This window comes from Cololabis saira, chromosome 23 (assembly GCF_033807715.1).
Source record: "Cololabis saira isolate AMF1-May2022 chromosome 23, fColSai1.1, whole genome shotgun sequence".
Taxonomy (NCBI): domain Eukaryota; kingdom Metazoa; phylum Chordata; class Actinopteri; order Beloniformes; family Belonidae; genus Cololabis; species Cololabis saira.
In genome coordinates this window covers 12,045,352-12,057,443 of record NC_084609.1, presented here as the reverse complement: position 1 = coordinate 12,057,443, position 12,092 = coordinate 12,045,352, and the positions used below count along the sequence as shown (strand labels likewise).

Sequence of the window (12,092 nt, the reverse complement as noted above, 5' to 3'; positions counted from 1 at the left end):
GATGAAATGTATTCCTGTGATTCTCTCTGTGTAGCGGGTGTCACTTTTACCAGTGCGCCACACAGCTCAACCATTTTAAGATAAATAAATAAACACTTTCGCAGATGTAGCTATGTTGTAGCCTGCTGCCGAGCCGACTTTGTTTTGGAAGTACGGTTCGGATTTCTGCCAGTTTGGGGATAAAAACACGATGCACCCTCACCACACTGTGTGCAGTGCGTTCCGAGCTGTTCCTTTTACTAATAAGAAGTTTAAAAAAAAATATTCTAGTGATTTAAATTTTTATACGAGGCAAGTAAAATCTAGGCTTTTTCCATTGATGTGAACGAGAGAGACGGCTGTTTGGTCCAACCGGATATTCTGACCCGGATGTAGCAATGGAGAAACATTTTTCAGACTGGTTAGTCAGCGACCAATCAGAAGGCTGACAAAGGGTCAATTACAACCTGACTTATTTCAGAAACTTTTCATAGCGCCTGATTGTGAAGATTCACACGGAAAGATTTATCTGCGATGACTTCATACAATAGCTCCATCACTGGCAGGTTATTCCCCTTTTTGTTTGTATCTAAGGAGACAAATAAAGGAAGGAAAAATATAAAAATTTCACTTTTTATCTAATATAGTAAGAATTTGGATATTTTTCATAAAAATATTTTAAATCCACGACAAGCACGTTCACCGTCGTTCAATCTCGCTAATTGTCGTCTAATTTTCGTGGAAGTTCTGCTTTGTCGTGTTTGAGGCTAGACCTGTACGTCCAGCTTTGTTGGGTTTCCAGTTTATTATTGTTTCCAGAGGGGATAATGTGAGGTAGTGTGTTGCTCAGGCTGTGCGTGAGGGGCTCTCACCCTCAGGGGGCAGTCTTCGGGAGTGACCAGACGTCGTGGTGAGACGGAAGCCGGCGGGGAGCGTTTCTGCCGATCCGGGCATCATGCTGATGCCGTGAATGTCCCGGGGGGGGAACTGCCTCCGCCATGACGGACCCCGGAAGTCCTTGTCATCGCACTAATGGAGGGAAGCAGCAGATTCAGATTCAGATTCAGATTCAGAAAACTTTATTTATCCCCAAGGGGCAATTGCAAGACAACTGAGCAGCAAGACGCTGAAAATATCAAATAGAATAAGAAATAAAATAGAATAAAATTAACAGATAAATGGGGCATGTCTCGTTATGTACAAAAAAATATATAAATATAAGAATGTCAAAAAAAGGATGTAAAAAAAAAACAACAAAGCAAACATGACATGACTGAGTTGAAACACCCCAGTTTCTGTGATTCAGAGTAGCAGAGCAGGTCAAAAGTTGCTTATTTTTTGCTGCACTGTAAAAAACAAATAATTGATTTTACTTAAAATTTAAACTTAAACTTTTGAAAATCATTGGTTGTGTAGTTGAATAAACCAGGATGTGTGCGCTTAAACTGGTTTGCTACAAAGGGTTGATGACTGCTAAACACAAAATGCAGAAACTGTGTCATTATTTTATTTTTTTCCCCGAATAAATGCCAAACCCTGAAGAGTTGTGCTTCGCATGACAATAAGGGAGTAAAATATGCTCAACCTTTGGTTAGCAAGTGTCTGAAACTTCTAAAGTCCTCTGATACGACCTTTGACCTCACATGGCTGGGTTCTTTGTGCCGCATAGATGCTGCTCACCTCGTCCAATCTCCTGTCGGTTCCCAGCGCCAGCAGGTTATTGTACTCCCGCTCCAGAATCTGACGTGCCTGAGGGGGAAAAAAATTAAACATCCCGACACACTCCAGTTTCCAGGAGTCAGACTATTTTTTGTGCACCGTGGTGACATTCACATTACGTTGTCCGTGCTTCGTTTTTCATTTTTACCCAATTACAGGCGGGATGAGCTGTGAAAATTCACAGGGCGACCTGCCAGAGTGACAGCTGGCAAGTCTGCATGTCCTGATTTAGATTCCAGCAGCTTTTGAGGGCTGACGCCGACGTTCCTTTATTTTTGGATCGAAGCTGGTGACAAGACTATGCATCTGCTCGCATTTTAGTTGAAACCTGTCTGGTAAAGGTTGTTTTTTTTTGTTTGGGCAGTACCTGAGTGTTTTGATTGGGAATCTGGAGGAGGAGCGCCAGGCTGCTGTAGTCAAAGTTGTCGTCCAGGGCGACGAGAGCTCCGTGGACGCCGCTTTCCAGCAGGATGTTGGCGTAGTCCCTCAGGCCTATGCTCTGCACCCAGCGGATGACGCGCTCGTTGCTCCACACCAGCACATCTGCGCAGACGAGCAGCGACTTAACGCGACATCTTTTGACAAATGTTTCATTCTGATTCTGGGTATTTTCTTGCCTCTTATCTCATGTTGGCTGTGTTCCCGGCGTCTCTCCAGCTCCTTTCTGTCATAGTTGAGCTTCTTCAGACACATGATGCCGTACTGTAAACTTGTTCTAGTTTCAGAAAAGACACACACAGACACACAGTCGTGTTGAGTCTGAAACTACACTGCAGAACTCCTTTCTAGGGAAGTTAAAAAAGAGCAAATATTAAGGATTCTAGTCAAGAAAATGTTTCTTACCGCATCGGTAAAGATATTTTTTGCATAAAATAAAACAGTTTTTGACTAGATCTAAGGAATATTAGGCTCATTTCTAAAGGGGCTGTGTTGCGTATTTGAGTATTAACCCCGTACCCTCAGACGGACCCGGTACCGGTCCAGCAGCTGGATGCACCAGTTCATGTGTGGAAAAAGTTACTCAAGTGCTGGCAGGGTATTTTCTTTCAACTGTTTCTCAAACAAGAAGCCCTAAAGCCAATATGTCAAAACTCCATCAAATCATCAAAGTATTTTATAGCCATATTCCCTTCAAAAAGGGTAAAAAACACATTTGGCACATTTTGGCACAGTATAGGTATCCAAGTGCCCAAATGGAGAGTCCGCCTGGTACTATCCACACTAAAACTTTTATAAAATCTATGTGCTTTAAGCTATTCTCATGTAACTTGGTACAGTTGTAGTCAAGGAGTTGCTGAATCCAGGCAGTGGTGTCTTTATAATTATATGCATTGCTATCATGTATGGAGGATTTTTTGTGCCAAAATTAAATAAATAAATACATCATTAATTAATTAAAATGGGAATGAAATATATCATTAATTAATTAAATGTGTCATTAATTAATTAAAATTAGAATGAAATATGTCATTAATGCATTAAAATACAATTCATTTTAAGTAAAAATATATTTATTATTTCAGCATTTAATTAATTAATGACACATTTAATTAATGATTTCGTGTTGCTGAATCATGAAATGTAAATGTAAAACTGTCAGTTTCACTCGTCAAACTCAGTGGGCGGACACCTCATTGGTTCCCCTGCACATCAAGTTTTACATTTACATTTCACGAAATCATTAATTAAATGTGACATATTTCATTCTAATTTTAATTAATTAATGACACATTTAATTAATTTATGATATATTTCATTCCCATTTTAATTAATTAATGATGTATTTATTTATTTAATTTTGGCACAAAAAATCCTCCATAATCATGGTGTTTTCCACTGTGCAAACTAAAAACATTTAAACAAAAAATGCATTTTTCTTCTTTGCTTTATCACAATTTGCTCAGGCATTTGAACATTCACAATTTTTCTGACACTGGAAATGTATGCTGTGAGGTCTTAGCTATCCATTGAGACCATGATTATGCATATTGTGCTTATAATTGTGGAAATATTGTTGATTTAATTTGGATAGGCCTGTTCAGGCAAAATTCACCTCCCAAATCCCTAGGTGTTAAAATATTAAAACAAATAAAATAAACCCTCAGAGACACATAAGAGGTATTTTTGTGGTCATGGACTACCTGTGGAAGCTGTCCACCATCTTAAGGTGCACCCTCAGGTCCTTCTTGGTGAGGTGGTCTAACATGCGGGCGTCCACCAGGCACTCCATGAAGTAACTGCGGTACTGAGGTAGTCCGAGACTGGGCAGCCACTCGTTGCCTATCCACTCGTGATTCATGTCCCCGTACGCCAGAGTCTGGGAGGGAAACGTGTGCGGTAAATAAGTACAGTCCACCTGCCGTTGACTCAGAAATGGTAAAACGGGACTCACCTGTGCCCAGCTCCCTTCTTCAGAGTCTGACTTCTGATTCCAACACATGAAAAACAACATTTTACTGATGAGCTCATGAAGACCTAGTTTCCTATTTGTTACAAGTAATACACAACAACTGATAACGACTTTTGTTCTGCAGCAGAAATTGACAGAAATAGACGTGGCCAATACTGTCTGATGCTCTGATTGCATTTAATCTGCAGAAGAGGCCATTTGGGCTGTAAATGCAACAAAGATCCAACAAAGATGCAGAATATATTTTTTCTCTGAAAACCCAATTTTCGATTTCGATTTCTTTGGTAAAACTACAAAAGACAATGGAATAAATTGTTTCAAATATTTTATCTTTATTTTTAAAGAAAAATAGCAAACAAATTTCCCTATTGGGAATTAAGTGCAATTGAAAGATACTGTAAATCCTCCTTGAGTTTAGTAAAGTGACAACATTTACAATTTTCTGGACCAAACAAAGATGACTAGACGAGCTCTGTCTGTAATGCAGCCAGCTACAAAAAAGGAAAATCAATTTTCCGATTTTCCTTTTTTTAACATCGTCTTGATGAATAAATCCGATTTAGATTTAAAATCGATTCATCGCACAGCCCTATTACATATATTCAAAAAGTGCACGTATGTAATTATCCTGTTGTATTAGAAACTAGACCTTAGTTCATTAGTTCACAGGGAGGGACTAACTGCTGCATGCCTTCTCTGTCAGCCATCATCCATGTCTCTTCTCACTCAGCCCCTGTTAGATAAACCCTCACGCGCCCACACAAAGAAAAAACCGACAATAAATTACAAAAAAAAAAAAAAACGGGCGACAGCAAAAGGACAGAGTGGGACTGACCGTTTTGGAAGGGGCTGCCATAGTCTCCATCTCCTCATGGGTCACCCATACGTTGCCTGACGGCTACAAGGGTCAGAGCCCCAGAGACAGAGCAGCAGCGGGGGTGGTAGTAGAGGTCCAGTAGGAGGGGCAAGCAGTGTTAAAGAAGAAGAGCAGCACCACTGTAAGCCAATAGTGTTATAGCATCACGATCAGACGACGAAACCCACCAGGGGGTCAAAGGGCATGTGTAAAGGACAAAAACAGCACAGCACAGAACATCCACACGTTGACAAACAATAATGTCACACGAATGCAGCTGCCATGCACGACAAATGGATCATTAGTATCGTTAACACCGACAGACAAAGAAACCCCACATTTCTCTTCCCCGTCCATCCATCTCCATCCACCGAAAAATGTGGTTAGTTTACAGTCACAGTATTTTTTAAGTACAGTGCTGATTATTGTAGGTCTGTGTGCATCTCCTACTGTCATTGCTGCCTCCACAAAAATGTATCTTTCAAACAAAAACTGTAAACATAAAAAAAGCTAAATCAAGTGTTCACATTCAGGTTCCTCTGCAGGTTCCTCTGCAGGTTCCTCTGCAGGTTCCTCTGCAGGTTCCTCTGCAGGTTCCTCTGCAGGCCCTCTGCAGGCCCCCTGCAGGTCCTCTGCAGGTCCTCTGCAGGTCCTCTGCAGGCCCTCTGTTCAGTGCAACAAACAGACGGCATGCCACAGCTGACGGGCTTGACTCTGGAAGTGTGTTTTGGAGTGAATATTTTCCTGAACGGTTGTGCTGAGTGGTGAACAAGATGGCGAGGAAAGGGTAAATAGTGGAGAGTGCTGTATAGTTGTGTAAAAAAGGACAAATAAAGCAGGACAAGAGGTTCCGAGGGCTGCATGCATACTGGTACAGTCTGAAATCTTTGTTTTTATAGCTGTTAGCTTCCTTTATAAGTGAATGTTGAATTTTGTGCACGGAAATATTCATCCTCGTTCTGCCGTATAACAGCTGTGATACCAAGTAACAGCTTAGAGAGAGAGACGATACGCAGTTACCATGACAACAAGCAACTATACAAGCTGCATCTGTCACGTAAACTGTTCACTGAGTCCAACAGTTCAATTAAAAATTTGACATATGGTTTATAAAATACAGCTGACAGCGGTATTGGATACAATCATAATCATTTTAAGGATTTTTATTTAAAAGCCAAGTCTTTAAAAGCAGATTTTGCTTTTTCCTTAACTCAGTTATAGTTGTTTCCTGTTTTCAAAATCTTGTGGCAAAGCTTTATTGGCAGGAAAAAACACAAAAATTAAATAATATTGTCCTGAGGTTGTCCCCCCCCCCCCCCCGCCAAAAAAAAAAAAAAAAAATCACTGGTTCCAGCAAATATTTATGGAAATCATGTATATTTCCAGTTTGAACCCAGATTCCCACATTTGCTGTAAAACTCACAGTTCTGGTGGTGGGCGGGGCAGAAGGGCTGGTGAGGGAAACCATTTCCTGGATGGCCAAGCGGAGTTTGAGCCGATGCAGTGGATTGCTGATCCCGATCTCCCTCTGGATCTCGGTGTCTGAGAGGGCCGACATGATGGCACCGCTCTTCACGTTGGCTCGGCACGCCGCCACATACCAGGCTGGCATTCCCAGCCACAGCTTCATCACAGGGGGAGAGGGAGGATGAGGAGACTGCAAGACTGTAACCATGTAACCCTATTCCTCCTTTTATACTTGACTAGGGACTGGGTTTAGTTCAACTTCTTATCCCCTGTATCACATACATTCAAACTTCCTTAATCAGCTTCACCACAAGCCTGACTGAACATTTCTTCACATTTTTTCATCTTACCAGCATAAGAAATGACGGTGGAACTTGACACTGATTTGGCATCAAACTGTTTGTTCTAAAAATATGAAACACTAGAAAAAACGTTACCTTGCAAAAGCTTAAAATTATTATCAGCCTCCTCTTTACATTAGAAAAACTATGTAACTTTTTCTAACTATCCTGATAGCTGTACTTCCTCTAGTCAACGTTAGGGGGCAGAATTGTCTCTCTTTTAGGAGTGCTAACTTTTATTTTCCATAAATCTCTTAAACCTAAACTGGATCTGATCATTGATCAATACGTTTTTATTAATGTAGATTTACTGAAATGTAGTCACATCTTAATAAAAATGACTCCAAGACTAAATTAAGAGGTAGCTTCACAGTTGTACAAAAGTAAAAGCACTCACCTCCAACCAGGCTACGACTGTGGGGCCGTCCCACTGGGCAAACGGTAAACCTTTTCTCCTGGCCTCCTCCAGAAGCTCATGTCTGAAGGCAGGAACAGAGGAGACCTCACGTGAACACCTCAACTTTTACATCTTAAGCACACATTTACTCAGGCTGTTTCACCCCGTTGAACCCTCTCATCCCACATCTCTGCAGTAGCAACGTGACGCTATTTTGTGCAAGTGTGTTGAGATCTGTGTGTGTGCAGGATGCATGAATGAGCCCAGACTGTTCACTAAAAGTGATTAAAAGGGCAACAATTTAATATCAAATAGATAATCTACACTCAGAGACAGGCTTCTACATTTATGGGTAACTTTTAGATTCTTTCTAATATCTGAGCTGTTCTGCTGCAGTTTCTCAGACAGATTTGATGTCACACTCCTAATGTATTTCAAGTTCAAATACACACATCCAAATAGGGTCAGATGCATAACCAATGCACAGACAATAAAAGGTATGAGTAATCTTTTTCCTGCACGTCAACAGTTATTTACAGAGTAGAATCTGCGTACACGTGGTTTTGATTTCAAATCCAAGCCTGAGGAAGAGAGCTTTTTTAAAATCAACTCTAATTTGACTGCAGCCATGCACAACAGTGGTGCTGCTAGCACGGCTGCTCTGGTGGTGTTGGAAGACCTCGTTCGTGCAAAGAAGCCAATGAATGTTTTTAACTATATTTACTGGCACCAGAACCTTTTTTTTCTTTTAGTCTTAAGTTTCCAAATTCCATCCAACATCCCATTGTTCCCCTCTATGTTTGTATCTCCCGACCGTCTCCAAGGCTGCACGATCCCGCGTGTGTGTGGATCTTCTTAATTCTCTTCTCAACTGATCTAATCGTTTGGTTTTTTTTTTCATTTTTTATTTTCTCTACCTCACCGATGAGCACCGATGAGTCTGGACTGAGAACAGTCTCGCCCCAGGCTGCTTCACAATTTTGGAACAAATCCCAACACACCTAACTGTACTGACCTTGCACATCTGCTAGCACATCTATTATCATTTCAACAGAATGTGCACTTGACACATATATCATGATATATCATGAGTATCTGCACCATTAATGGCCATAAACAGGAGTGAAAAATCAAGGATGTGGATGTTTGCACAATTGCAACATGATTAAGATTTAAATCTATATATATATTTATACAAAAAAAAGGTATGCATGGTCTTCTATATAAATCTGGCAAAAGCAATGAGTATGCACGTTTCCGCTTTTGTGCGTACACAGATTTAGTCCTGACGTTTTATGCACCTGACCCCTGGAAGGCAATTTGCTGCAGCAGCTACTCGCTGAACCTGGACACCACACTGCTAATCTAAGCACAACCTCCCAGCTCATCCCATTTCAGCCACTCACACTTATTCTGCTGAGACAGGTGCTTTTTAAATGTATTTTTTATTTCTGTGCTTATAAATATTTTTTGATGTGGCGCTTGAATCATGCAGCGAGGTTTTTTTCTTAAGTGCTACTTTTTCCTCACATTCCCTGGGCTATGTGGTGTAGGGATTGAGGTGTATCCTCAAGAGAGAGAGAGAGAGAGCGAGCTTTATTTTGCCCCGTGAAGCCGACCTAGTCAGCGTGATGTAAATTGCTCCTTATTGACAAGAAGCAGTGGATGGATCCTCCTGGTTTGTCATGTGCGGTGCTACTCGTATTGTGCTCGGTCCTCCCACGAGGACTGATAAGCGGTTGAACAGTGCTTGACAGACATGGGACCAAGAAACACACTCATACTCACACCCACAAAAACAAAAAAAAACTGGTTTCTTGTTCTGTTTTATGAACACATTTCCTAAAAAAAGAAAAGAAAAAAAAAGAGCTGAAACAACAACAACAATCCATTTCTTGACTGCGTCGTCAAAGAAAATGAAAGCAGCGGCGCTTCGTAATAAACGTGATGCACGTAGCACCTCAGCATGAAGGCCTCGGGGGAGTTAAACACAGCATACAAGGCAAACGAAAGCCTACAGGTGACTGAAGAAGAAATGTGTTCATCCAAACACACCCATGTACATTCACTGTCTTATCTACGTGGCGCGGCGGGGACACGGCTCATGGTTTATGTTCAGGTCAAGTCTAATGCATGGAGAAATACATCCACTGAACATAGCTGGGGAGAGGGAAGCAAGGAAACAGTTATGATAATAAATCATACAAACTAAAAGAACCTCCAACACGCCCATAACCAGACCTTTGCAGCTGGTTATTTTCACACAAATATAGACACATAAAAGGAGAGGAAGACATTCTGGGTGTAAAAATGTGGCCCCGGTTTTAGCGGCGGTACATTCTGTCCAGCCATGGATGCAGCTGCCATGGAACTGTAAGAAGGGGGGAAGAAACGTCTTCATATGGTGAATAAATGTAGAAAACAAAAGAAAGAATGGCGTTATCAACGGCTATGGAGGATAGATAGATAAGAAGACATTCGCTTTGGCACTGGTCTGTTCGGTAGATGGACGGACAGACAGGAGAGATGGCAGACAGGGGCGATGGGGCGGAGACAATGGTCATATCCAGGTCAGGTATACATCCTCACAACTTACCCGCTTTGTTAGAGTCAGAGGAGGATGAGAGGGAGAGGAAGGGTCAGAGAGGAGAGAGTCAGAGAGCAAAAGAAGAGAGAGAGAGAGAGAGAGAGAGGGAGCGACGGGGAGACAAAAGTACACACACGTTAATGAATTAATAGGCAATTAACAGTTCTGCTCTAAACACAAGGACTCGTGCACACACACACACACACACACACACACACACGCACACACACACAGTCACGCCCACAGACCCAACAATGGAGGACATTCGTTTGACAGGAGCATCTGTAGATCGGTCAAGGAGAAATGTCATTTTTCTACAATGCAGTCCTGACCACATCTCGTGCAGCAGAAGAAATGAAAAGTGCACTGGAACACAGCAAGACCCCCCCCCTTACATTCAAATGCTCACTTACATTCAGATACCGGTTAACTCTTGAAAAAGAAAAGAACAAAGACAAACAAAAACATAAAAAACAAAAAAAACACACACATCAACAATGAGATCACAGTGGCTTTTTGGATCGATCAAGATGCTGAAATGGAAGTAACGCAGGCAGCTCGATGGCATGCATGGTGGAGGAGGCGCCAAGATGCAACAAGGGTGTTGGTCAGGTGGGACTCCCGGCCATCGCTACGGAGACGTCGGCGTGGTGGGAAGAAAACAGCACCTTTGGTCAACACACAACACACAGGCCTCTCTACTGAGCAACTACACGGGAGGCAAAGTCACTCGTCGTGATGACTCGGTGTGCACGTCGAGCAAATGACAGTCATCATTTGGCACTGGGGCATGGCAAATGCACACACACACACACACACAGACACATATTCACACACATACTGTATGTTTTCTCCTTAAATTCAATGCACAAGAGGGTTCTTTACTTTTCTGCAGGGAACCTGATCTGAGCATGCGAGACGTCATCTATGTGTTGGGAAAACCTTCTATAGCTTCCAAATTGACGGAGCACCTTTTGTGGGATTAATCAGCTTTTTTTAGGCCTGATCAATAGTCTGACTTTGGCTCCGTGTCTGAATAGCACACGGCTGATATCAGCTTTCTACTGATCCCGTTCTCATCGTGGGGGTTTTGGCAGTTAAAGCTAAAAACTGGTCCGAGACCAGCGTGTGTGTGTCCCATCTGAGAGTGGATTGTGTTGTTGTGTAGCTGGGCATGTAAACACTCTCATGTTGGTACATGTATGAAATGAGGGGACCGGCTGAAACCGGTCTTTGAACGACTGCTGAGGCGGCTTTTTGGGCTTACTTCTTCTTCAATCTGCGGTCCTTTTCGGCCTGAGTTCCCAACTTGCCCACCGCCATGTCCTGGCCCGACGTGTCCGAATCCATCATGGTTGCTGATGAAAGAGGAGAGGAATGTCACAAACAGTTTAGTTTAGTTTTAGTTTATTTATTTAGCAATATAAGACAAATATGAACAAAAAATGAAAAACAATGAAATAACATGCAAGGAAAGGAAGAAGCCTGGTGGCTTATATAGAATCCTTTCCATATATGAATAAAAAACAAAACAAAGCTACACAAGGGAGAGTAAAAAAAAACAAAAAAACACAAGAAAATGTAACTCAGATCAAATAATGAACATTACAAAGATGAAACAATAAGAAAGTTCTTTAAATGTTTTTTGAATATTGGCAAGGATGGTGATGATTTAAGAGATTTATTGAGTGAATTCCACAAGTGGGGGCCTCTGTAAGTGATGAAAGATTGATGTTTCCATGTTCTACAAAATGGTAAATTAAAATTAAAATTAAAACAGGAGCCACGGGCTCTGATAACCGGCGTTTTCACTGGACTGGACAGTTAAGGAGACAACTTGGATCAACTGACATTTAATCTGTTTAATGGACAAACATCTTAACTCCCTTAGCCTTAATACCTTTGGTTTGGATTAAGGTTATCTGGAGCTAAACACCATTTACTTATTAGATATCTTGTTATTTCACTATCTGTTTACGAAGCAAAAACCTGAGAGGCTTTTCAAGACAAGGCTTTTAATCCTCTAAGTTAACCAGGCAACGCCAGTATGTGTTTGAGTCATATATTTATTTCTTTTAAAAGCAGCTTTAGGTAAAGGAAGTCATGACCCCTGAACTGTTCATCAAAGTTGCTGCTTTCACGCAGAGGTGTCAAAAGTATTCACATTCATTCCTCAGGTAGAAGTATAGATACTAGAGTTTAAAAATACTCCTGTAGAAGTTGAAGTATCAACTCAAGTTTTTTACTCAAGTAAAAGTATAAAAGTACTGGTTTCAAAACTACTTAAAGTATAAAAGTAAAAGTAATGTAAGGGGGAAAAAAGCCATTAAGGACTA

The 12,092-nt window shown here is 41.3% G+C and overlaps 1 protein-coding gene across 7 annotated transcripts in view; it reads right to left on the bottom strand.

Annotated features, from left to right (window-relative positions):
- ppfia2 (PTPRF interacting protein alpha 2) overlaps nucleotides 1-12,092 on the bottom strand; it is a 212,045-nt gene that overhangs the window by 8,783 nt on the left and 191,170 nt on the right. For 6 of the 7 annotated variants that reach the window (XM_061714572.1, XM_061714573.1, XM_061714574.1 and 3 more), the window contains 10 exons: nucleotides 11,024-11,114; nucleotides 7,170-7,251; nucleotides 6,388-6,588; nucleotides 4,944-5,006; nucleotides 4,091-4,123; nucleotides 3,840-4,015; nucleotides 2,316-2,413; nucleotides 2,066-2,241; nucleotides 1,660-1,728; nucleotides 852-1,008 (listed from right to left, as the gene is read on the bottom strand). In XM_061714572.1, coding sequence (XP_061570556.1) covers nucleotides 852-1,008; nucleotides 1,660-1,728; nucleotides 2,066-2,241; nucleotides 2,316-2,413; nucleotides 3,840-4,015; nucleotides 4,091-4,123; nucleotides 4,944-5,006; nucleotides 6,388-6,588; nucleotides 7,170-7,251; nucleotides 11,024-11,114 — 1,146 coding nt within the window. The remainder of the gene's footprint in view (nucleotides 1-851; nucleotides 1,009-1,659; nucleotides 1,729-2,065; nucleotides 2,242-2,315; nucleotides 2,414-3,839; nucleotides 4,016-4,090; nucleotides 4,124-4,943; nucleotides 5,007-6,387; nucleotides 6,589-7,169; nucleotides 7,252-11,023; nucleotides 11,115-12,092) is intronic. The other variant, XM_061714575.1, reaches the window with a different exon arrangement.